Source organism: Chiloscyllium punctatum, chromosome 40 (genome assembly GCF_047496795.1).
Source record: "Chiloscyllium punctatum isolate Juve2018m chromosome 40, sChiPun1.3, whole genome shotgun sequence".
NCBI classification, from domain to species: domain Eukaryota; kingdom Metazoa; phylum Chordata; class Chondrichthyes; order Orectolobiformes; family Hemiscylliidae; genus Chiloscyllium; species Chiloscyllium punctatum.
Genome location: NC_092778.1, coordinates 12,737,419 through 12,762,201, shown reverse-complemented (window position 1 = coordinate 12,762,201; position 24,783 = coordinate 12,737,419). Strand labels below are relative to the sequence as shown.

The following is a 24,783-nucleotide window of genomic DNA, read 5'->3' as shown; positions in this document are numbered from 1 at the left end:
TTTAAAAGCAACAGCCAATTTCTTAATGCCACTGTCAAGTAAATTACATTAATTACCAATGCAGAATTTTTAAGGCTGATTGCTTATAGGTAACAGGCATCTATGAATACTAGGAGATAAGAGGGCTCTTCTATATCATCACTTAGATAATCAATGGGCACTCTATTATTACCCAGGTTTTCAATAGGTTTTGGTGGTACTAATCCTAAACAAGATGTGCACTGAGTAACATCAGTCATAACGTCATAAAAGTGTTATTTTTTTTCCCATCATAACTAGGGGGTTGTAAGTAGAACAGTGCAGTTCATACCAATACAGTCATTTCATACCTACATAAAAACAAATTGGTCTCTCCTGCATCATTTAGTTGTGGAAATGGCCAAATTCCAGCAAACCATTACCTCTCCTTGGCAACTGTCACAAATTAATTTTCCATATCATGTTGAACCACTGAACGTTTATACAAGCAAAACCTTCACATTTTTAACTTAAAGCTGAAAAATAAAACTATTCTATGGTCCCTTCCAATTGTCTCATTTTAACAATCAGCACTTGAAATGTGCTTCTTTATTACTGCAACTGTCAGGAATGAAAAAACAGTTATTTGCTACATTGCAAGGTTTCTGAAACACTCTGCCCAAAGAGTACAAGTGGATTTCAGTGGTGCCTGGACTTGGCTTGCTGAAGTTTGTCCAACTGGATAATTCCAAACCCCAAATCGCTAAACCGTTCTCCAATCTTAGGCACAAAGTAGCAACCCCACCCCATCTGACACACATCAGGCAATTAACGACGTGCCAGCAGAAATGCAAAGAGGTCAAGAGGCAGGAAAGAAGTAATGCCCTAAATATTGTCTGCCTAGAAAAGAAACTGTTGTAACCACATAATTCAAAAACACGGTATACCAGTTTTTATTTTCAGAGCAAATTACAAATATTCACTCAATATTTAAACCCTTAGGATTAAGTTTAAGATTCATTTTTAGTGTCACACTCAATGAACCATCCCTATTTGGGGCAAGTTTTTTTTTGTAAAAATGATCAGTTTGCCCCAAAAGACTGAAATTCTAAGGACCACAACTTCACATTAGAGTCTGATTTCAGCAGCTGAACAAATTTTCATGAAATCCCAAATACAGGAAGCGAGAAAGAACATTCTATCATTTTTAAAAGAAAACTGGATTGGGTGGGGTTGCTACCTTACAACTTTTTGGAAACCTATTAACCAGGATGGAGGAACAACAAGGCGCAATTTTTTCATTTGAGTGACGTAACTAGAGATGAAGTCAGTAGGAAAACAGCTAGACTGGCAATATTATAGTGGCTTCTAAATTCTCAACTCTTGGCACATGAAAACATGCAAAGCAAATAGGTTCCAAGCTGCAGCAGGCAGCATTGTCTTGTTTTGGCCAGAAGGAGGAAAAATAAGACATTACTCTAATTTTGTACAGGAATTAAAAGCCACTGGGGGGGGGGGGGGGGGTGGAGAATGATATATTTCTTACCCAATATTAAAGAATTAAGCTGCAGCTACAATTTTATTTAAAATTTTCCTTTCATACTTCACTTTCTGTCCTGCAACGATAAAAGTCTGTAGCAGCATCACAATACAGTCAATTGCAAGTGTTCATTCTGTCAACATGTGCCAGTTCACAAGTCAAAGGTCACTCGCTCTTAAGAATCAAGGGAGGAGTCTCATTGTCCTCATCTATTCGCAGAGTGCCGATGTTCAAATCATCATCTGGTTCAACTCCGCCCACTGCTCCTTGGTCCTCCGGATAGGCTGCACAGAACAGATGATATAAAAATACAAGTTCAAGTCATTTCAATTTATCATAGTCATAGAGATATACAGCACAGAAACAGACACTTTGATCCAGCCCATCCATGTCAACCAAATATCCTAAACTAATTTAATCCCATTTGCCAGCATTTGGCCAGTGTCCTTCTTAACCTTTCCTATTCAGTCAAAGCAAAGCAATCTAAGAGATCCCACACCATCAGCAATTTACTGCCTACTGACATCAACAGAAGGTAAATAGTAGATAATCTTTTCCAATAGGTTAAGAGCCCTGCTAACAGCATGGAGCTTTAAAAAGCTGTGTTATATTCAAGTACTTATAGTAATAAACTAGTACAGATTGAACATGTGTTACTGAGGCAGTACGAAGGAGCTGATGAATTTCAGTGTAGATGCTAGCATTTTAACATGTTTCTGTGCTCCAGAAGTTCATTATTAAAACACAGTAGCAAAATTTGTAAATTTGAAACTTCCAGACAACTGACCACTATCTCAATAGTTTATGAAAACCTGGAACATGAACCTAATACTTTGAATGCTCACAATCAATAAAAATTTCTTTTAGCTATCTAGACATTAGTCATAACAAACATGCTCTGAAATATCAAAGCAATTATTGATGAACATTACAATGGTTGCAGTTAACATTTTTGAACAACTGCAAATTAACGCACAAATAAATGAAGAAAGAAAATTCCACAATCGTTAAAATAACACTACAGGGATACAGAACATCCAAATTACAAACATTCTTAATTATGAATGTAATCAAGTTCTGCAATGTATTCATTTTTAATTTTCAAGTTCTGACATATGAATATCTCCTTGTACTTATAAAGGAATCATTTTAAATTGTCCTGCATTGTACTCAGATTTGCATACAAATCAACTTGCCAACGAACCAGAGAACAGACACATTCACAACAGGGGACTGCATACAAGTATTAGTCTTACTGTTCCTACTCTTCTGCTCCACCTGTTACTGTAATTATTATTCTGAATACAATCTCATGGATTAAGGGAGGAAACCTGTACTTCTCCAATTAAAATCATGCCTTTGGAACAACTCAGAATTTGTAGTGCAGAAACAGGATAGCTGGCCCAACTGCTTCCATACTACTACAGGTCATTATATCTGCATCCTGTTCTATTCCTTTCTCCTTCGTGTATTTAATTGTTTTCCCTGCTAATGCATCAAATGAATGCCCAAGATTGATTGTTCAAGACTACTACTAGCTCCTTACCATGTCGTGTTGGCGATGAAGGGGTATAAGTAACTTTGGCAGCAGGTGAACTGTATGTCTGAGACACTAATGGCCGGTCATGCGGTGAAGGCTCCAGAATCTCATTGGCTGACTCCACACTACCATCTAGCCTACAAGGAAAGAGACAGCAGAGAAATCAAGTCTTTTAAAGAAAATCACATGAAATTAATTCCACTGCATGCCCATCAGAAATGTACTAGAATGAATCTGAATGACTGAACCGAAAAGAATGTCGAATCTCAGATGGCAACAAAACAGACTACAAACAGGAGGTGGAAGACCTGGAAAAATGATGTATTGAGAACAACCTAGCTGTCAATGCTGGCAAAACCAAGGAACTCATTACTGACTTTCGGCAGGATGTTACTCATGCCCCCCGCCCCCCTACACATTAACAACACAGAGGTGGAATGAGCGGAGAGTGTCAGGCTCCTAGGAGTGGTCATCCACAACAAAACTTTCTTGGACTCTTCATGTGGATACACTGGTTACAAAGGCCTAACATCTCTTTGTCCTCAGGCAGCTGAGGAAATTTGGCATGACAGCGAATACCCTTGCCAACTTTTATAGGTGCGCCATTGAGAGCATTTTGTCTGGATGTATCACTATCTGGTTTGGCAACTGTACTATTCAAGATCGGAGACGGTTACAGAGTGGTGAACTCGGCCCGGACAATCACAAAGGCGGAATCCATCTACCAGGCCCACTGTCAAGGAAAGGCTGGTAGCATTCTCAACGATCCATCCCACCCTGGCAATGTTTTTCTACAACTTCTACCATCGGGGAGAAGATACGGAAGCTGAACACACACCAGCCAGTTTCAAAACAGTTTTTACCCTATTGTTGTTGGAATACTGAATGAACTCAAAACTCTTAACATTCGCCTGTACCTGTGTTTTTGTTTTTACTGGTTGACCTATTATTTACTTAGCTATGCTACTTAACTCTGTGATCTGCCTGTATTACTTGCAAGACAAAGCTTTTCACTGTGCCTCAGTACACGTGACAATAAATTCAGTCAATCCAATTCAATGTCAATATTAAAGATTCAGACACCACATTATTCAACCAAAGTTGTATAAATCAATAGTATGGAAGCAGACATTAATTTTCAAACATCTACATTTTTGTAATAGCAACCTAAGGAATGCATTGCATAGGATGCATTTTATGAAGGCAGAGAAAAAAGGTGCATCATAATAAAACCAAATTTGGTCAAAAGCGTCGATTCTATTAAATGGTTTCCTTGACTTTTAAGTAAATATTAATGCAATGATGAACCATCTCCCAATTTCCATTAGGACTGAGAGAGATTTTGTCATGTGTATTTTAGTGAGAAAAACAATAAAATGTAGTGAAATTCTTTTCCATTGTCACCACAATCTGACACCATTTTGAACAGTTTTAAGAATAAGAAAAATCTAGCTTAGAGCCCATCAGTCCTGAGCCATCTCATCAGCTGCACCACCCCTCCTCCACCACCTCACTGCCATCTATGTTGGACCCAACTAATGTCAAAGTTGCCATTCTTCAGGTACCATCTTTCACCACGGCCACTGCCACCAGCCCAGACCCAAACAACAAAATCGCCCATCCTCGGGTGCCATCTTTCACTACTGGGTTGATCTTACCAACACCACTTCAGCTGATACAGCTACTGCCGATTCAGATGCCAGATTCTGTGCTCACCCTGAAAAAGTAAGTATGGCTCACTTAATGCCACCAAAACAGAATATGAAAGAGTCCATGCTGGGCCTACTCAAGTCTGCGCTGGGTTTCCTTACAGCCAGCAATGGTTAAGAGAAGTAAAGCAAAAACAAAACAAAAGAAAAACAAAGAGAAAGTGGTCCAAACAGACATGCCCCGGCACAAGCACCCTACTCAGCTGCCATCTTGGCTAACTTGCAGATTCACAAACAAATTGTCCATTCATATTTCAATTGTAAGTCTGCTTACACCAAATGGACTACAGCAGTTTAAAAAGGCAACTACCAACATGTTCAAAAGCAATTAAGGATGTGCAACAAATGCTGGCCTATTGAAGCGAAAGTCACCATAGGCTGCTTTCTGACTGGGTAGACAAATGGTGTACAATACCCACATCCCATAAAATGCCTGTAAAAGAACTCAAAAACCTTAAATTCAAAAGAAAAAAATTGAAAACCTCATCCATTTGTGTTCAATTCCCATCTATTTCTGTTTTCAGTTCATTACTGATGCTCACATTATAAGATGCTTTACAAAATTTTGCTAATTAAACCATACCTTTCATTTTTGATTTTGGAGATCCGGATACAATCAGGGTAAACGCATAGACTTTCCAATGTAAAAGACATGGCCCCCAACCAGAGAAAACTTACTAAGAATACATCAACAAAAGTATTTGGGAGCAATTTGTCTGATGTGTTATGCTTTTTATTATAATTATTTTAAACAACCTTTTTGGAGGTGTTATAATATGCATCCTGGGCAGGTGGGACTTGGACCCAGACCTCCGGCTCAGAGATTGGTGGTGTCCCTATGTGCCGCAAGACCCATATATCAATAATTCACACCAAACCAATAATTTGTCATTGTAATGGGGAATCGAGCAATGGCCATGGTTGTCAAGGCCGCAAATACCAAACACTAGACAACCAGGAAAGCCTGCATTTTATTATAAGATTATCAGTTCTAGACTTGTAATATACTCTCAAAGTCAGCACCAAGTTGATAAGCACAACTGATTTGGGAACATGGGCTACAATTAAGAGAGGATTTCCTCAATGGTTAGAAGGAAATAGCTGTAAAAATCCAGTCAGTCCAGTTCTATCTCCTTTCTGTCTGCATCTCTCAATCAATAACTGAGACAAGATTATCCAACATTTACAGAATCTGCCTGACATTCATCCCAATTAAACCAATGTAATGGAGGTCAAATAATTTTCAAAAAGAGTAAACACCCCATTTTCCCAAGCAGTGAAGATGAAAATTTACACATTGCAAATTAAGGGTTTTGAATGATGAGTAACGCTTACAAATATCTAAGTGTCTAAGTAGTATTTATCTAAAGGCTGACAGGAAAGACCAATTCCACCTAAAGTTCTTGATATCCGATTATTGTTGACAAAGAGCCACACAGCAAAGTTACTCCCAATAATATAGTTTGTACGGTCAGAAATATTTGCTTACAGAACACTTGGGGAAAGTTTAGAGTATTAAACCATAAACCCATAAGCACTATCAACAGCATGTAGAGCTATTAATGTGAATGAGATCACATATTTTAGTAAAACAAGGATGATGTGATCTGCGAACTAATGTGTTATTTCCTCTCACTTCTTGGCATTTTAATCCTTGTACAAAGAGATTGATTTTACTTATGATCACAACTAAAACTGCTTCTACTACAATACAGCCAATAATTTCTAAATGCAACACGGGAAAATGCAGACAAAAGACTAAGAGGAATATTCAGAACTCAATAAATTACATCAAATCAAATTTTAAAGATTTCCCAATTATGCATTATTGATTTGTTTTTCCCAAATATTTCTTCTTTGGACTCACTGTTAATGCTGTAATTCTTATACAGCTTTTTAAATACGCATGACATACAGCAAGTTGATGAGTCAATTGTTATAAATGCTATATGGGAGATGCAAAAAGAGAGCAAGATCCTGCTATATCAATGCAAGTTCTACTCCAACATATTTTCTGGTCTCCACAGTGCAGTCATTCCAAAGATGATGTCCCAAAATTTATATTGGACCGGACATGAAGAGTTGTCATTCTTTTTCTGAGAAAGGTTTATTTGCCTCAATTAGAAGTCTTTATACATTCCTCTATTTCTTGATCATATCAAAACATTGAAGTAAAAGCAAAGTGGTAGATGCTGTAAATCTGAAGTAAAAACAGATAATGCTAGTGAGGCTCAGCAGAATGAGCAGCACCTCTGGATACAAAAGCAAAGTTAACATTTTAAATTCAATATAATCAGTCATACTGAACTTGAAATGTTAACTTTGTTTTCCTCTCCACAAATTTCTCCACCATTTTCTGTTTTTATCAAACACAACAGTGGCCTTGATTTCAGAGTCAGGCACAAAATAGACTTCTTTCCCACTGTTAGTTTAGTTCTCGTGATTTCAAGGCATAGAGCAGCAACAATATCAACAACAGGATAAACAGCCAATCAGACTGAACTATCATACAAGGTGAAAGGGAGGAATGCAGATGTTAGAGACTAGAGTCGAGTGTGGGGTGCTGGAAAGGCACAGCAGGTCAGGCAGCATCCAAGGAGCAGGGAAAAATAAATTTGACGTTTTGGGCAAAAGCCCTTCATCAGGAATGAGGCTGGGGGGTAACACAGCTGAGAGTTCGATAGGTATATGGAGATGAGGGTAATGTGATTGGTCAGAGGTGAGGGTGGAGCAAAAGGTAGACAGACAGGTAGGACAGTTCGTGAGGGCAGTGATGAGCTGGAAAGTTGGAACTAGGATAAGGTGGGGCGGAGAAGTGAGGAAACTGGTGAAATCTACATTGATGCCATGGGGTTGGAGGGTCCTGAGGCAGAAGAGGTGGTGTTCTTCCTCCGGCTGTTGGGAGGTAAGGGAATGATGATGGAGGAGGTCCAGAACCTGCATGTCCTCGGCAGGGTGGGAGGGAGAGTTGAACTGTTCAGCCACAGGGTAGTGAGGTTGGTTGGTGCGGGTGCCCTGGAGATGTTCTCCGAAGCGCTCTGTGAGTAGGCGTCCTGTCTCCCCAATATAGAGGAGACTGCATCCGGAGCAGCAGTGACAGTAAATGACGTGCGTGGAAGTGCAGGTGAAACTTTGATGGATGTGCAAAGCTCCTTTGGGGCCTTGGACGGATGGGAAGAAGGTGATGTAGGCGCATGCTTTGCAATTCCTGTGGTGGCAGGAGAAGACGACGGGAGGGGAGGGTGATTTGTTGGGGGGCAACGACCTGACGAGGTAGTCACAGAGGAAACGGTCTTTACGGAAAATGGATAGGGGTGGGGAGGGAAATATATCTCTGGTGGTGGGGTCCATTTGCATCATCCTCTGCCATTTCCGCCACCTGCAATGTATATGGAGGTTGGTGGGGTGGAAAGTGAAGAAGGGTTCTGTACTTGTTCGGTTGGAAGGATGGGGTTAGAGAGTGGAGGTGCAGGAAGTGGATGAGATGCGCTGGAAGGCATCAACCACGTGGGAGGGGAAATTGCGGTCTTTAAAGGAGGAGGCCATCTGGTGTGTTCTGTGGTGGAATTGGTCCTCCTGGGAGCAGATGCAACAGAGGTGGAGGAATTTGGAATAAGGATAGCAATTTTTTTATTATTACAGGAGGCAGGGTGGGAGGTGGTGTAATTCAAGCAGCTGTGGGAGTCAGTGGATTTGTAGAAAATGTCAGTGTTGAGTCGATCACCACTGATGGAGAAGGAAGGGGAGGGAGGTGTCAGAGATGGCCTAGGTGAATTTAAGGTTGGGGCGGAACGTGTTGGTAAAGTTAAACTGTTCAACCTCCTCATGGGAGCACAAGGTGGTGCTAATGCAGTCATCAATGCAGCAAAGGTGGGGAGTGGTGCCAGAAGATGGACTGTTCCATGTAGCTGACACAACAGGTATAGCTGGGGCCCATGAGCCTGACTACCCTGGCTGACCTATCATCTCTGCCTGCTCCTCCCCCAATGAATTCATCTCCACCTACCTCGATATTGACCTATACCCCCCGTCCAGGAACTTCCCACATACGTTCAGGACACCACCTCCACCTCCTCCAAGGCTTCATTTCCCTGGCCCTCAACGCCTCATCTTCACCATGGAAACCCAGTCCTTCCACACCTCCATCCACCATGACCAGGGCCTCCTAGCCCTCAGTTTCTTCCTCTCTCTACGCTCCTATCAGTACCCTTCCACTGACACTAATTTGTTTGACTGAACTCGTCCTCACCCTCAATAACTTCCCCTTCAAATCCTTCCACTTCCTCCAGACAGAAGGGGTAGCCATGTGCACCCGCATGGGTTCCAGCTATGCCTGTCTTTTTGTCGGCTATGTATCTTCTGCAGTTACATGGCACCACTTCCCATCTCTTCCTCCACTACATTGATGACTGCATCGTCGCCACCTCATGCTCCCACGAGGGTGAACAGTTTATCAACTTCAACACGTTCCACCCTGACCTTAGATTCACCTGGACCATCTCTGACACCCTCCTCTCCTTCCTGGACCTCTCCATCTCCAACAATAACCAACTCAACACTGACATTTTCCACAAAACCACCTACTCACACAGCTACCTGGATTACACCTTCTCCCACCCTGCCTCCTGTAAAAAAATGTTATCCCTTATTCCTAATTCCTCCGCTGTATCTGCTCCCAGGAGAACCAGTTCCACCACAGAACACACCAGATGGCCTCCTCCTTTAAAAACCATAATTTCTCCTCCCACGTAGTTGATGATGCCCTCCAGCACATCTCATCCACTTCCCACACCTCCGCCCTCGAAACCCACCCCTCCAACCGCAACAAGGACAATACCCCTGGTCCTCACCTTCCACCCCACCAACCTCCATATGCATTGCATCATCTTCCACCATTTCCACCACCTACAAACGGTCCCTACCACCAGAGGTGTATTTCCCTCCCCACCCCATTCACTTTCCATAAAGAATGTTCCCTCTGCAACTACCTGATCAAGTCCATGCCCCCCCAACAACCCACCCTCCCCTCCTGTCACCTTCCCCTGCCACCGCAAGAATTGCAAAACCTGTGCCCACACCTCCCCTCTCACCTCCATCCAAGACCCTTAAGGAGCCTTCCAGATCCATCGAAATTTTACTTGCACTTCTGCACGTCATTTACTGTAACCATTGCTCCTGAAACAGTCTCCTCTACACTGGGGAAACAGAACGTCTACTCGCAGAGTGCCTCAGAGAACATCTACGGGACACCCACACTAACTAACCCCATGGCTCCGTGGTCAAGCACTTCAACATTCCCTCCCACTCCACCGAGGACATGCAGGTCCTGGGCCTCCTCCATCGCCACTCTCTTACCACCCGATGCCTGGAGGAAGAACGCCTTATCTTCCACCTAGAGACTCTCCAACCCTAGGGCATCAATATGGACTTCACCAGTTTCCTAATTTCCCCTCCCCCCACCTTATTCCAGTTCCAACCTTCCAGCTCAGTGCTGTCCTCATGATCTGTCCCACCTCTTCCTCCCCACCTATTCTCCTCCGACCTATCACCGTTACCCCCACCTCCATCCACCTATTGCACTGGTACCTTTGCCCCAGCCTCACATCCCTCCCATATATCGCTCCACCCACAAGGCTCCCAGTCTCATTTCTGATAAACGGCTTTTGCCTGAAACATTGACTTTCCTACTCCTCGGATGCTGCCTGACCTGAACTATCATACAACCCCAACAGTATGGAAACAGGACAGAGACCCATACTACCCTATTGCGCTGCATTTCCCCTGACTAATACATCTAACCGACACGTCCCTGAACACTATGGGTAATTTAGCATGGTCAATTCACGTGACCTACACATCTTTGGACTGTAGAAGGAAACCGGAGCAGCCAGAGGAAACCCAAGCGGACGCGGGGAGAATGTGCAAACTTCATACAGATAGTCATCCGAGGCTGGAATTGAACCCAGATCCCTGGCGCTGTGAGGCAGCAGTGCTAACCACTGAGCCATCATGCCACCCTGAACAGTTCTCACTGACAGCAAACCAGGGTTAAAATCCACTTTATCCTTGGTTCTGCAGCAAAAATAAATGATGATTGGATTCTGATAGAGGCTAAACTAACCATATAAATTCTATAATAAAATTTAAAACATAATTTTTAAAATAAAAATAAGGAGAAATTTGACTTTCCACAAATACAAATTAGTTTTTCAGACCTGGTTAAGGTGTTCAGCAGGAACTGAGGATACGGCACCATTTAAAAACCCAGTTTCATCTCTTCTATTAAGGTATGGCTGTTCAAGGATTTTTACACAACACAGTGTTAGAGTACAATTTGTTGACAATGCATGAATTAAACAATGATTCTAATCTGGGGTGTTTCAACAGTGCACCCTCTGAAGCATGGAATCTCAGACAGCTGTGCCTGCTTATTCTGCACATGTATGGGCTTCAGAACTTGCCATCAGTTTAAGTGGAGAAACAATGGATGAAGCTGACTTGTGTCATTATTGGTCAAGTGTGGTGCTGGAAAAGCACAGCAGGTCAAGCAGCATTCGAGCAGGAGAATCGACGTTTTGGGCATAAGCCCTTCCTGATGAAGGACTTATGCCCTAAACGCCGCTTCACCTGCTCCTTGGATGCTGCTGCCTGACTTGCTGTGCTTTTCCAGCACCACACTCTCGACTCTGATCTCCAGTATCTGTCATTATTACCAATAAAAAAATCTCAATTAACAGGCTTCATCTGACAGGTTTGAAGGGCAAATAATAATTTCACACACAAAGTTCTGGAACGTACTTCCAGCAGGCCACAGTTATGTTGCTTACTTGTGCTGTTTCATTAGTGTGCACTCGCCCCCTTCTTGTGGATCCAAGTTATACATGTAGAGATAACCGTCTGCCGCTGCTACCAATAGCCGAGGAATCTTCTGTATTCTGGAAAAAAGTGTCAAATAGCAAATTAAGATGGTAGGAACTATTGCTACCCTGCACTTACTCCCTGGCACATGCAAATACAGAAAACTTTCACTGCTCGACATTTATGGAAAGATTACATTAATTTCGTCTTTCCAGATTTATCCTATTCCTGAATTGTCCAATTAATTTCCTGATGTCACATTCCTTCCTTTCAGATTTATTTTTGTATCTTTTACGTATAAAGTTTATTTTGCTCAATTATTTTCCATAGAGTCATAGAGATGTACAGCACAGAAACAGACCCTCCGGTCCAACTTGTCCATAACGGCCAGTTATCCCAAACCATACTAGTCCCACGTGCCAGCACCTGGCCCATATCCCTCCAAACCCTTCCTGCTCATATACCCATCCAGATGCCTTTTAAATGTTGCAATTGTACCAGCCTCCACCACTTCCTCTGGCAGCTCATTCCATACACGTACCACCCTCTGCATGAAAATGTTGCCTCTTAAAGTTATAAACCCTTCAATAGTCAGGATGCTTGTCATCATGAGTCATGTTTCCCTTAAAGCTGTCAGATTATATTTATTTACACCAATGTGCTTCAGTTTACTTTATATCTTTCCCCTCTCAACCTAAACCTATGCCCTCTAATTCTGGACTCCCCCATCTCAGGGAAAAGACTTTGTCTTTCAGACTAATCAATAACATTAACTGCACCAGGATTGACAACTCCTTAGACAGTAAAACTGAACAATCAAAACTTACTGAACACTCAATTGCATTTTATCATTAATAACTCATCAATATTGTCAAACTAAGCTTGTCAATCTATAAAGTTTATGCATTTATTTTCATAAAATTCAAAGCTGAATAATATGTCTTACCTTTAGCAACATGTTATACTTACGTAGCCAATGCACAAATGTTTCTGTGCCCTGAGAATGGCAACCGGACTGTCGCAAATGCCCTGCCTTGATTGAACATCTCAGTCACCTGGGAAGGCAGGTAGCTAGTGGAAGCCATGAGCACCTTTCCAAAATAACCAGTCCATGTGGTTGGCTCCTCCTGCGGTCTAAACAATGAGAGGTATTCAGAAATATTACATAACCAGTCTCTTCCTCAACCCAGCACCCCATTATTTATCTCCTGAATGGGACAATCGAATGCTCCCAGAGCAATTTTTAAGACAGCTGCTGAAAAGTAAAGGAACACACAAACAGGGGCAAGCCATTCAGTCTCAGAAGCCTTTCCTAGTTAAACAACTGCTAGAATATTGATCAAGGCATAATTCACGTACAAACCATGCACAACTGGTGAAAAACCCTGAAATTTGAGAGTGGAATTGGACACGAGAAAAACATGGTCTCTACCTGAATTATGCCTTGTCAATATTCTAGCAATTGTTCAACCAGGAAAGTGGAGAATGCTTTAAAGCCTCTAAGAATTAGGGATTAAGCTCAGGTAGCTGTAGAAGATTGAAGGGTAGAGTCAAGGCAGAACAGCAAAATAGTAATATGGGAAATGAAGGTCAGAGAATGACAATAACGGACAGCGCATGAACCCAAAGGTACACCAACAGTGAATTCTAAATGTTAACGAAAGGTAACAAAATGATAAAACTAAAAAAGAATCTGCAAACGAATGTGCAAAGCATTCATAATAAAGTAAACAAATGAAATAAACTGAAGCACATTGAAGTAAATAAATATAATCTGACAGCCTTAAGGGAAACATGACTCATGATGACAAGCATCCTGACTACTGAAGGGTATACAACTTTAAAAAACAGGCTACTTGGAAAACTTGGAGGGGTTGCACTATTGATCAAGGATGACACTTGTGCAATAGTCAGGAGACAGTTTGTTTCAGGAGATCAGGATGTAGAATCAGTTCAGGTGGACATGAGGATTTTGGGGGTAGTCGTCCCTGTTAGCAGTGGACTACAGTATCTCTTTAAATTGAATGCAATGGAAGATGAGGTTTTTTAATTGAATGCTTATGATAAAGAAATGGAAATAACCATGGGTGATTTTAATCTATCAAAAAAAAAACAAACAAAAACAAATTCAGATGATTGGCAATGCTTGCCTGGATGAGGTCAGGGATACTTTGAGACAGTCTCTTAGCGCAGTATTCTGGAACTAACCAAAGAACAGGTTAAACTAGGACTGGTATTGTGTAATGTAACCATTAAATGATAAACTCAGTAAAAGCACTCAGATAGCAGCGATCACAATCACTAAATTTTACAGTCAGTTTGAAAGGGAGAAGAATGACTTTAAGCCTCGTATTTAGAATCATAGAAACCTACAGTACAGGAGGAAGCCATTCAACCAATCACGTCTGTACTGACTCCCAAAACAGTTGCACAGCTAGTTCCTCTAAATTCATCACTTTCAAATATATTTCCAGCTCTCTTTTGAAACCTTGCATGGAATCCACTTCCACCACTGCCCCAGGCAGCACATTTCAAATCCTAGCCATTCTGAATAAAGCAGCTTCTCCTATCTCATTCTGACAATCTTAAAATTGTGACCATTAAGTACTGATTCCTACCAACTAGTGGAAACAGAATATCCTTCTTTATCCTGTCATAGTTGTTAATGACTTTGAAAAGTTCAATAAAGTCACCTCTTAATCTTTTCTGCTCCAAAAATAGGCTGAGGCTAGTTTCCTTGCAGTGTCGGAGGTTGAGGGGTGACCTTGTAGAGGTTTATAAAATCATGAGGGGCACTGATAGGGTGAACAGTCAAGGTGTTTTCTCCAGGGTAAAAAAGTCCAAAATTAGAGGGCACAGATTTGAGGTGTGAGGGAGAGATTTAAAAGGGACCCAAGGGGCAACGTTTTCATGCTGAGGGTGCTGCATGTACAGAATAAACTGCCAGAGGAAGTGGAGGAGGCTGGCACAATTAAAACATTTAAAAAGAATCTGGATGGATATATGAATAGGAAGGGTTTAGAAGGACATGGGCCAAATGCAGGGAAATGGGACTAGATTAATTTCGGATATCTGGTCATCATGGGCGAGTTGTTTCCATGCTGTACATCTCTATGGCTCGAAGAATAAGCCTAATATTTTCTAAAATCTCTCATCCCTAGTATCATCCTAGCAAATCTCCTTTGCACTCTACATAGGGCTTTAACATCCTTTCTTAAATAAGATGCCTAGAACTGAACCACAATACTCCAAGTGTGATCTGACCAATGATTTGAGGTGGGAGAGGATCATTTCCTTGCTTTTACAATCTATGCCTCTATTTATAAACCTAGGGACCTAAAGTTTTATCAACTCCTTACTGCATGAGAACATGTGGACATGCTGTTGACTCAGGAGGTGGGATAACAATTATTTCAAACTTAAAATAAGACCATGAAAGCTGAGCTAGCTGAAATAAACTGGCCTACTAGGCTAAGAAACAGATGAAAAGAGAAGCAGTGCTAGACATTTAAGGGATATTTCTAAATACTCAATGAGTACAGTCAAACAACAAACAAATTCCATGGGGAAAAGCCACCAGTTATGGTAAACTAAATGAGTTGAGAGCATCAAACTTAAGAAAAAAATAAAACTGCACAAAGATGAGTAGCAGATCAGAAAAACAAACAGTATAATGTAGAGACAGACTAAAAGATTAAATCAGAGTTACAGTTTAGGAGGAAGCTGCTAGAAATGTAAAGATCAGACAGCAAGAGTTTCTAAAGATATTTAAAAAGGAAATGTTTAAGTAATAAGTGCGCTAGCCCACTGGAGAATGAGAAGGCTGAGCTAATAGTAGATAATAGGAAAAAGGAGAATGAAATGAATTAATATTTTGCTTCCATTTTCACTAAAGAGGATACCAAAATATGCTAGTAATAGCTAAAAATCCAAAGGTAAAAGGGAAACAGACACTGATGGAATTACAATCACCATGGAGGTTATACTGTAAAAACTGAGGGACTGCAAGCTGACAAGTCAATCTTAAAAGAAACGACTGATGTGATAGGAGAAGCACTTGTATTAACTTTTCCAAAATCTGAGAAATTCTTGAAAGATTTCATCCAGCTGGAAAGTAGCAAATAAAATCCATCTATTCAAGTAGGAAGGGCAGCAGAAGACAGGAAACTAAAGGCTTGTCAGCTTGACTGTTGTGGGGTCGGCTTCATTACCAAACATCAAGTTAGTTATAGCTAAGCATTTTAAAAACCCAAAAGGAAACTGGGAAGTGTCAGCAGAGTTTGGTGAAAAGGAAATCATGTTTAACCAATTTATCGAAGTTCTTTGAAGGAGTAACATGCACTGTGGATAAAGGGAGTCCTGTAGGTGTACTGTAAATTAGATTTCAAAAAGGCATTTGACAAAGTGCCACGTCAAATGTTATGGTGCAAAGAAGGTGCTCATGGTATAGCTCATAAATATGGAAGATTAACTGGCTGGGAGAAAACTAAACATGCATAAACAGGTCTTTTTCTGATTGGCAGGATGTGACAAGTGGAGTCCCACAGAGATCTGTGCTGGGCCTCAGCTTTTTACAATCAATGACTTGGATGAGGGGAGCAAAGGAATGGTAGCCAAGTTTGCAGATGACAAAAATATGTAGCCATGTGTGTTTTAAGACAACACAGGAGATTGTACATGAATACAGATAGATTGAGTGAGTGAACTGAAATCTAGCAGAGGGCTTGTAATGTGGGAAAATGTGAAATTTTTCCTGTTAAAATGAACAAGAGAGCAGAGTATTACTTAAATGGAGAACACAATTTCAAGGTGTAGAGGGATCTACATTTTGAGTATGGATTACAGAAATATTAAAATATAGATACAGTACATAATTGAGAAGGCTAGTCTTTATTAAAAGGAATTGAACACAATAATAAGGATTAATGCTTCAGTTATGTTGGGAATTAGCAACTCCCAGTCTTGAACATTGTGTTCAGTTTTGATCTCCTCATTTAAGAACGAACATGGATGTGCTTCAGGTGGTATTGAGAAGGTTCACTATCATAGAGTGATACCTACAATAAGAAGGATAGCTTATGAGGAAAGGTTCGACAAACAGGGCTCATTGGAGTAACATGTTTGAAGTATAAAAGATCCTGATTGGTCTTGACAAGATGGATATAGAAAGTATGGGTCCTTTTGTGTGTCAATCCAAAACTAGGGGGCACTTTTTGACAACCAATCTCTTCAGACAAAGATAAAGAGAAGTGTTTTCTCTCAGAGTTGAGAAAATCTGGAACTCTGTCTCAGAATGTTTTTAATGCAAAGATTGACAGATTTTTGTTTGCATCAAGAGTCATAAGGTATCAGAAGTAGATGAGCATGTGAAATACAAAAAAAAAACTGGTTATGATCTATTTGAATGGTGGAACAATCTTGAGGGGCTGAATGGCCAACTGGCGTTAGCAAGTTTTGCGAAGATTTGTAGCTCAGGATGAAGTTCTGGATGTAGGTTTGCTTGCTGAGCTGGAAGGTTCGTTTTCAGACATTTTGTACCATACTAGGTAACATCAGTGAGCCTCTAGATGGCCCGCTTTCTGTTTACGTGTTTTGGTTTCCTTGGGTTGGTGATGTCATTTTTGTGGTGACATCATTTCCCATGATGTCATTTCCTGTTCTTTTTTTTTTCAGGGGGTGGTAAATGGGATCCAAGTCAATGTGTTTGTTGTTGGAATGTCATGCTTCCAGGAATTCTTGTGCATGTCTCGGTTTGGCTTATCCTAGGATGGACATGTTAGCCCAGTCGAAGTGGTGACCTTCCTCATGAGGAAGACATTGATGAGACATTGTACAGCATATTTTGGTGAGTGTTTAAATGTCACTGTGATAAACACGACTTGGAGATGCCAGCGTTGGACCGGGGTGTACAAAGTTAAAAAATCACAACAGCAAGTTATAGTCTGACAGGTTCATTTGGAAGCTCTAGCTTTTGAAGCGCTGCTCCTTCATCAGATGGTTGTGAAGTATAAGATCGTAAGACACAGAATTTATAGCAAAAGTTTACAGTGTGATTCACTGAAATTATATATTGAAAAAGACCTGGATCGTTTGTTAAGTCTCTCATCTTTTAGAATGACCATGCTGGTTTCAGATCTTTCATATATAAATTGCAGAACATTTTTAAAAGTTACATTCTCAAGTGAACTTTAGCAGTTGGTATCATGTCGGCCCAGATAATGCATTTAAGATATGGGCCTCCCTGTGTGAGACACTCTGTGCCACAACGGTCAGACTGATTCTAATCTAAAAAAATGGATTTACAGAATCTTACATGGATTCATCCAATTTTTGAGCAAAGTAAAATGTAATTCTGCACAATTACAAAAGATGAGAGACTTAAACAATCCAGGTCCTTTTCAATATATAATTTCAGTTACATCACACTGTAAACTTTTGCTATAAATTCTGTGTCTTACAATCTTATACTCCACAACCATCTGATGAAGCAGCGCTCTGAAAGCTAATGCTTCCAAATAAACCTGTTGGACTATAACCTGGGTGTTGTGTGATTTTTAACTGTGATAAACACCACTTGTTCTGGTGGGGTTTTAACTGAGAATCTTTCACTCACGAGGCCTGTCATTCAACATCGACAATTATTTCAGTGATTACTTACTTTTCTTTTTGCGTCTCCAGTTTGAAGATATGTACTGTTTCTGTGTTACTGGATGCAGACAGGAACATTCCATCCATACTGAATGCTAACGAACAAATACTGACGCACCTAAATGACAAGAAGTTTGTCACTGAGCAAATGAAAACCTGCGTACCAAACTGAAAACTTGAAGTTAATGTCAACAAACCTATGACAAAAATATGTAGCATTTTAAAAACAAAATTTTCCCTATACTACCCTCCTGTAGGAAATGCCAAGGGATATCAGAAACTGCATTTTATGTTTGTGTCAACTTTGAGTGACTCATGCGAACCCCAAAAGCAGACTTGAATATAATTTTAACTAGCTTGAACCTGTCTTAGTCCCTTCATTTAACTTAATATGATGAGATTTACTTTTTCAACATTTTAAAAAAATTACTGTATCTTGGAGACTTTTACAATGAAGCATATACCCTCTTGACCAAAAAGCACAAATTATTTCAATTTTTCCTCATGGCTCATCCTCTCAGAAGATTCTCATTTCTCCAGCACTAGAATTTGGCCTCTGAGGTCAGTGATCAGAACCAGACAAAACATTCAAGATGTTGAGACCAGAGCACTGTATACTTTAATCAGAACATTTTCTGGTTTATACACAACTGTTCTAGTCGCAGTGTCATGGAAACAGACCCTTAGGTCCAACTTGTCTGTGTCAACCAGACAACCCAATCGGACAGAGTCCCATTTGCCAGCAAAGATGGCTTTTAAATGTTGTAATTATATTCCCTTCCACCACTTCCTCTAGCTGCTCATTCCATACACGCACCACCCCCTGCTTGAAAAAATTGCCCCTCAGGTCCTTTTTAAAATCTTTTCCCTCTCACCTTAAACCCATATGCCTTCTGGTTTTGGATTGCCCTACTCTGGGAAAACAATCTTAGCTATTCACTCTATCCATGCCCCACATGATTTTATAAACCTCAACAAAGTCACTCCTCAGCCCGAGAGGCTCCAGGGAAAAAAAACCCCAGCCTATTCAGTCTCTCCCTTTAGTTCAAACCCTCCAGTCCTGGTAACATCCTTGCAAATGTTTTCTGCACCCTCTCAAATTTAAGAATATTTTTCCGATAGAAGGGCAACCAGAATTGTATGCAGTATTCTAAAAGTGGCCTTACCAATGGCTGTACAGCCACAATATGATGTCCCAATTCCTATATTCAATATTCTGACCAATGAAATCAAGGATGCCAAAAGCCTTCTTCACCACCCTGTCTACATGCAATTCCACTTTCCAAGAACTATGCATCTGCTTCTCCAGGTCTTTTTGTTTGGAAACACTCCCTAGGACTCTCCCATTAACTTTATAAATTCTGCCATGGTTTGCCTTACCAAAATGCAACACCTCAGTTATCTAAACTAACTCTATCTTCCACACCTCTGTCTGTTCTACTGACTGCTCTTAATGTTTTGGATATAGATGGCATTGATCGATTGGGACTCAGAAGTCTCTTTCACCGTCTTCCTTAGATATTTCAATATCATGCATGGAGTAGGTGTATCAACCCATATTCCTTCCGATGTACAATAACTTATATATTGTCAATATGAATTTTAATCTGGTATTATCCTCATCTACAGATTTTAATTAACTCAGACCGTTAATTCAAAATTCCTCAGATCTCATTTTATTTTGCAAATTTCACACTGCTTTCAGGTTTGTGAATTGTTGTGGTTCTGTTCATCGAGCTGGGAATTTGTGTTGCAGACGTTTCGTCCCCTGTCTAGGTGACATCCTCAGTGCTTGGGAGCCTCCTGTGATGTTTCCTTCGGCATTTATAGTGATTTGTACCTGCCGCTTCCGGTTGTCAGTTCCAGCTGTCTGCTGCAGTGGACGGTATATTGGGTCCAGGTCGATGTGCTTATTGATTGAATCTGTGGATGAGCGCCATGCCTCTAGGAATTCCCCGGCTGTTCTCTGTTTGGCTTGTCCTATAATAGTAGTGTTGTCCCAGTCGAACTCATGTTGCTTGTCATCTGAGTGTGTGGCTACTAAGGATAGCTGGCCGTGTCGTTTCGTGGCTAGTTGGTGTTCATGGATGCGGACCGTGAGCTGTCTTCCTGTTTGTACCATTCATCAAAAACATTTCTGAACTGATAGCCAGACTACTGTGACCACTAGGACTCATAGCACACAAACCAACAGCCACTCTCCGACAACAACTCACCAGGACGAAGGACCCGATACCCAGCATGAGCAAAACCAATGTGGTGTACAAAATCCCATTCAAGGACTGCACAAAACATTACATAGGATAAACAGGAAGACAGCTAGCGAACTGCATCCATGAACACCAACTAGCCATGAAACGACACGACCAGCTATCCTTAGTAGCCACACACGCAGATGACAAGCAACATGAGTTCGACTGGGACAACACTACTATTATAGGACAAGCCAAACAGAGAACAGCCGGGGAATTCCTAGAGGCATGGCACTCATCCACAGATTCAATCAATAAGGACATCGACCTGGACCCAATATACCGGCCACTGCAGCGGACAGCTGGAACTGACAACTGGAAGCAGCAAGTACAAATCACTATAAATGCCAGAGGAAACATCACAGAAGCGCTTCACAGGAGGCTCCCAAGCACGGAGGATGTCACCTAGAGAGGGGACAAAATGTCTGCAACACAAATTCCCAGCTCGGTGAACAGAACCACAACAACGAGCACCCAAGCTACAAATCTTCTCCCAAGGTTTGTGAATTATTTGAAATAAAATCCATAACAGCCCTAAACATGAAACAATCAGGTCACAACTCCCTGCACCAAAATCAGTTCCAGTCCTTTAGCAAAAGACTATTGATTTCTCTCATAAGTATGAGACTTGCTGAAGGAATCCTAGTTATGAATCTCCATAGCTAACAGGACATAGAATATGGCAATATTACAACATCCCAGAATTATGTTCTGGGGACATGGGGTCAAATCCCACCATGGTGAGATCTGAAGTAAATAAAAATCAAGTTAAAAAGCTTGTCAAATTGTGACAATTGTTACAATTGGCAGCTTGAGTTATAGCTGATAGTTTTAACTCCTCCTTGGAATCTGAGCATTGCTGGCGAGGCCAACATTTGTTGCCCATCTCTTGCTGCCCTTGGAAAAGATGATGCTTACTGCCTTGTTGAATGCTATAGTCCATGCAATGTTGGTACACCCATAGTACTTCTCCAAAGGGAATTTGACCCAAAATATACATACTTATTAAATGTATTTTGTAATTCACTGTGCAGTATTTAAAAAACAACATTCTAGATATTGTAAGGAACACAAAGGTCCAATGCAAATGCAATACTTGAATTACGATCAATGAAAAAAAACACTGGAAAATTTCACATGAATAAAACAGCAAATCTAGCCTTGCTATTGAGGAAAAGAGGGAAAGAAATCAAGAAACTGCATGTCATTAGCCAAATATCAGTTATAAGGAGGTTAGAATTTATCTTTTTGGACATGGTAACAGGATACTTACAAATCATACTATGACTGGGTAGAGTCAATATGATTAATCACAGGGAAATTATGTTTAACAAACCAGTTGAACCTTTCGTTTTTAAAGAAGTTGTAGACAAACAGAAATGAGTACTTGCATTTTCAAATAAAACGTTCAATAGATAGCATTCAAGAGGTCAGTCCACAAAATTAAGGCTCTCAGAATTGGGGGCAGTGGACTGATATTACCGGGCTTAAGGATTGTCGAAGGGGCAGAAAGCAGGGAGCAGGAATAAACATTTGCTAGGCTTTAATCTAACAGGGTGCTGCAAAGAGGAGTGCCATTTTACAATCTACATCCATGGTTCTGGTGTGAACACTGCACATATATATGCAGGTTTGCTAACAATACAAAGTTTTAAGGGCAAGTGAACTGTCAGGAGGATGGAAAATGCCTGTAAAGCTATATAGATAGGTTAGGTGAGTAAGCAAAAATGAGACAGATGAAATATAATGTGGAGAAATTTTCAAGTTATTCACTTTTGTAGGAAATTTGAGAGATTAGAATATCTTAGTTCAACTCCAAGACAAAGGTTCATGGGTCGATAGTGGAAGGATTTTTTTCCATCAGTAATACTTCTAGAGGTGAAATTTCTTCAGACTTATGAACCTCTGAAATTCCCTGCCCAAGAGGACTGTATTCGGTTTTTGACTATATTCGAGAGAGACTTTGATAGATTTTTGAATACCAAATACCAATTGTGTAATAAATTTGAGAGACTGAGTGAACTATTTTACTCCTACTTATTGTATTTTCATGTTATTGTATTTCTCAGTTGAATAGGATTTTAATTCCTCAAGTCTAGCAGGCTTGCCATCAAGTTTACATATCCCCCATTTTCTTACCTCTTAACTCCCCTTCGGAATTCAAAAAGTTTCTGTCCCTCTGGAATGGAGAACACTCTGATTACTGTTCCCTGCAAGTACAACAATCAAATGAGACAAAAATGAGCAAAAGGAGCATGAAAACACAAGTCATCATAAGCAAAGCTGATTCAGCAAGGAAAAGATTACAGCTCTGCACTACATGAATACCTTTACAAAAAAGGACGATTTACAGGATGAAATTCACACACTATCCTCTCATACAGCATCGACTTGATCAAAAATCTGAACATAAAAGAGTGGCCTGATATTGTTGTGCTTTGCAACAGTGTGACATTCAACACATTATGAGAGAGGAATTTCTTCTGCCAGAGGGTGGAGACTCTGAAATTCATTGCTGCAGAGGATAGAGGAGGCAAAGTCATTGAGTGTATTTAAGGCAGAGGTGGCTAGGTTCTCAATTCGTAAAGGGATAAAAGGGTTGCAAGGACAAGGTAGAAGAATGGGGTTGAGAAACATATAGCCATGATCGAATGGCAGTGCAGACTTGATGAGGTGACTAGCCTAATTCTGCTCCGATACCTTAAAGTCTCGTCTTCTTTTCTCGATATTCGTGAAATTTCTACAGACAAGGCATTTTCACACAATTAGAAATCACACCAGTAGACCAGAAATGATTAGCCATTCCCAAATGCCTTGTAACAGCAGACGGCAATCTACAAATGGCTCATCCACCTGACATCTTAGCCTGTATTTCAAATTTTCACTCAGATCTTCTATGTTAGTATTTGTAAAGAAATAACATAAAAGGACAAGGGTAAGAACTAGAGAAATAGGGTTATGGTAGGCTCTTATGGTAGTGTAGTGACTACAATATTGAACTAGCGGCACAGCAGCTGCAAGTTCATAATCCCATCATGGCTAATCATGCAATGAATTAAATAAATCTGTAGCACTGATGGCTGTCATAAAATTCCAAACAGGCTAAGCAGTGTATTTTAGGAAAGAGAACCGGCCAGCTTCCCAAGTTGGGCCCACACAAAACTTCATACTTATGAAAATGGTTAGCTTTTAATGTTCTTCAAAATGGTCTAGGACATCTCACTTTCTTGTGAAACAATTGCTACATTAAAGAAATTGATAGCAGGCTGGAGAATATATAATCCATGTCATCACTGCCTAAATTCCAAAAGAATACTTTTAGAAATAATAAGCACAAACTTTGGACTAAATGGGCGAGATAGGTTCCTTCTGTACAGTGACTGCCATTATTTTACACTGATGGTTTTTAACATTCTTATTCCAGGTGCAACTTATATTTCTTAAAGCACACTTAATTCAAAGACTTACAGCATGAAATTATTTTAAATCAAGATTTTGAAATCAATGGTGATTTTGTCAATGATGGTATTTTAACAGAGCAAAATGTGGCAAGATATCGTATACCGCAGTGCAGAGACAATGTAAGAGAGAGGAAAATAATACGGGAAATGACAATTCAGCCATTGATAGGAAGGGGCAGAAGAGAAACCAACGAATATAGCAAGAATGAAGGCTAGATGTCACAAAGATAACAAAAGAAATACTACAGACTTTGAATGTTACGTGCATTCAGATACCAAGTAAACAAATTGATAGCACACAGTGATGTAAATACATATGATCTGCCGACCATTTCAGAGTCTTGCTGTCAGGTTGACAAGTACTGTCTCCTCTATATTGAAGGGTATATGACAATCAAGGAAAATGGGAAGGTAGGTAGAGATGGAGGGATAGTACATTAATCAAGGATGGCTTTTGTACAATACTGGTCGTTCTGCTATAATGTGATAGTTGTGTTCCTCTGCAACCTCACACAAGAGAAAATTGCACTGTAGAAGATTGCTGATAGTTGCCGTACCCGTTCAGTAGAAAGTATGCATTATCCAATTCACGCTGATGAAACGCACATTATAGCGGAACGATCTATAGCTAGAGATGACCATGGTTCAGGAAATTAGGATTTGGCATCTATTTGGGTGGAGATGAGGAATATTAAAAGAAAGAAGTCACTGATGGGACCAGTCTGCAGGCCCCCTTACATTAACCATAATATGGGACAAAGTATCCAACAAGACGCTGTGCTTATGATTAAGCAAAAGCAATAATCACAGGTGGTTC

The 24,783-nt window shown here is 40.5% G+C and overlaps 1 protein-coding gene across 1 annotated transcript in view; it reads right to left on the bottom strand.

Moving 5' to 3' along the window:
- Positions 1–887: 887 nt before the first annotated feature.
- The window catches only part of wipi2 (WD repeat domain, phosphoinositide interacting 2), a 70,620-nt gene continuing 46,724 nt past the window's right edge, over positions 888–24,783 (bottom strand). Inside the window, exons 7-12 of the mRNA XM_072559308.1 lie at positions 22,645–22,715; positions 18,264–18,371; positions 12,575–12,739; positions 11,575–11,682; positions 3,045–3,175; positions 888–1,782 (exon numbers count right to left, since the gene is read on the bottom strand). Coding sequence (XP_072415409.1) covers positions 1,664–1,782; positions 3,045–3,175; positions 11,575–11,682; positions 12,575–12,739; positions 18,264–18,371; positions 22,645–22,715 — 702 coding nt within the window. The 3' untranslated portion in view covers positions 888–1,663. The remainder of the gene's footprint in view (positions 1,783–3,044; positions 3,176–11,574; positions 11,683–12,574; positions 12,740–18,263; positions 18,372–22,644; positions 22,716–24,783) is intronic.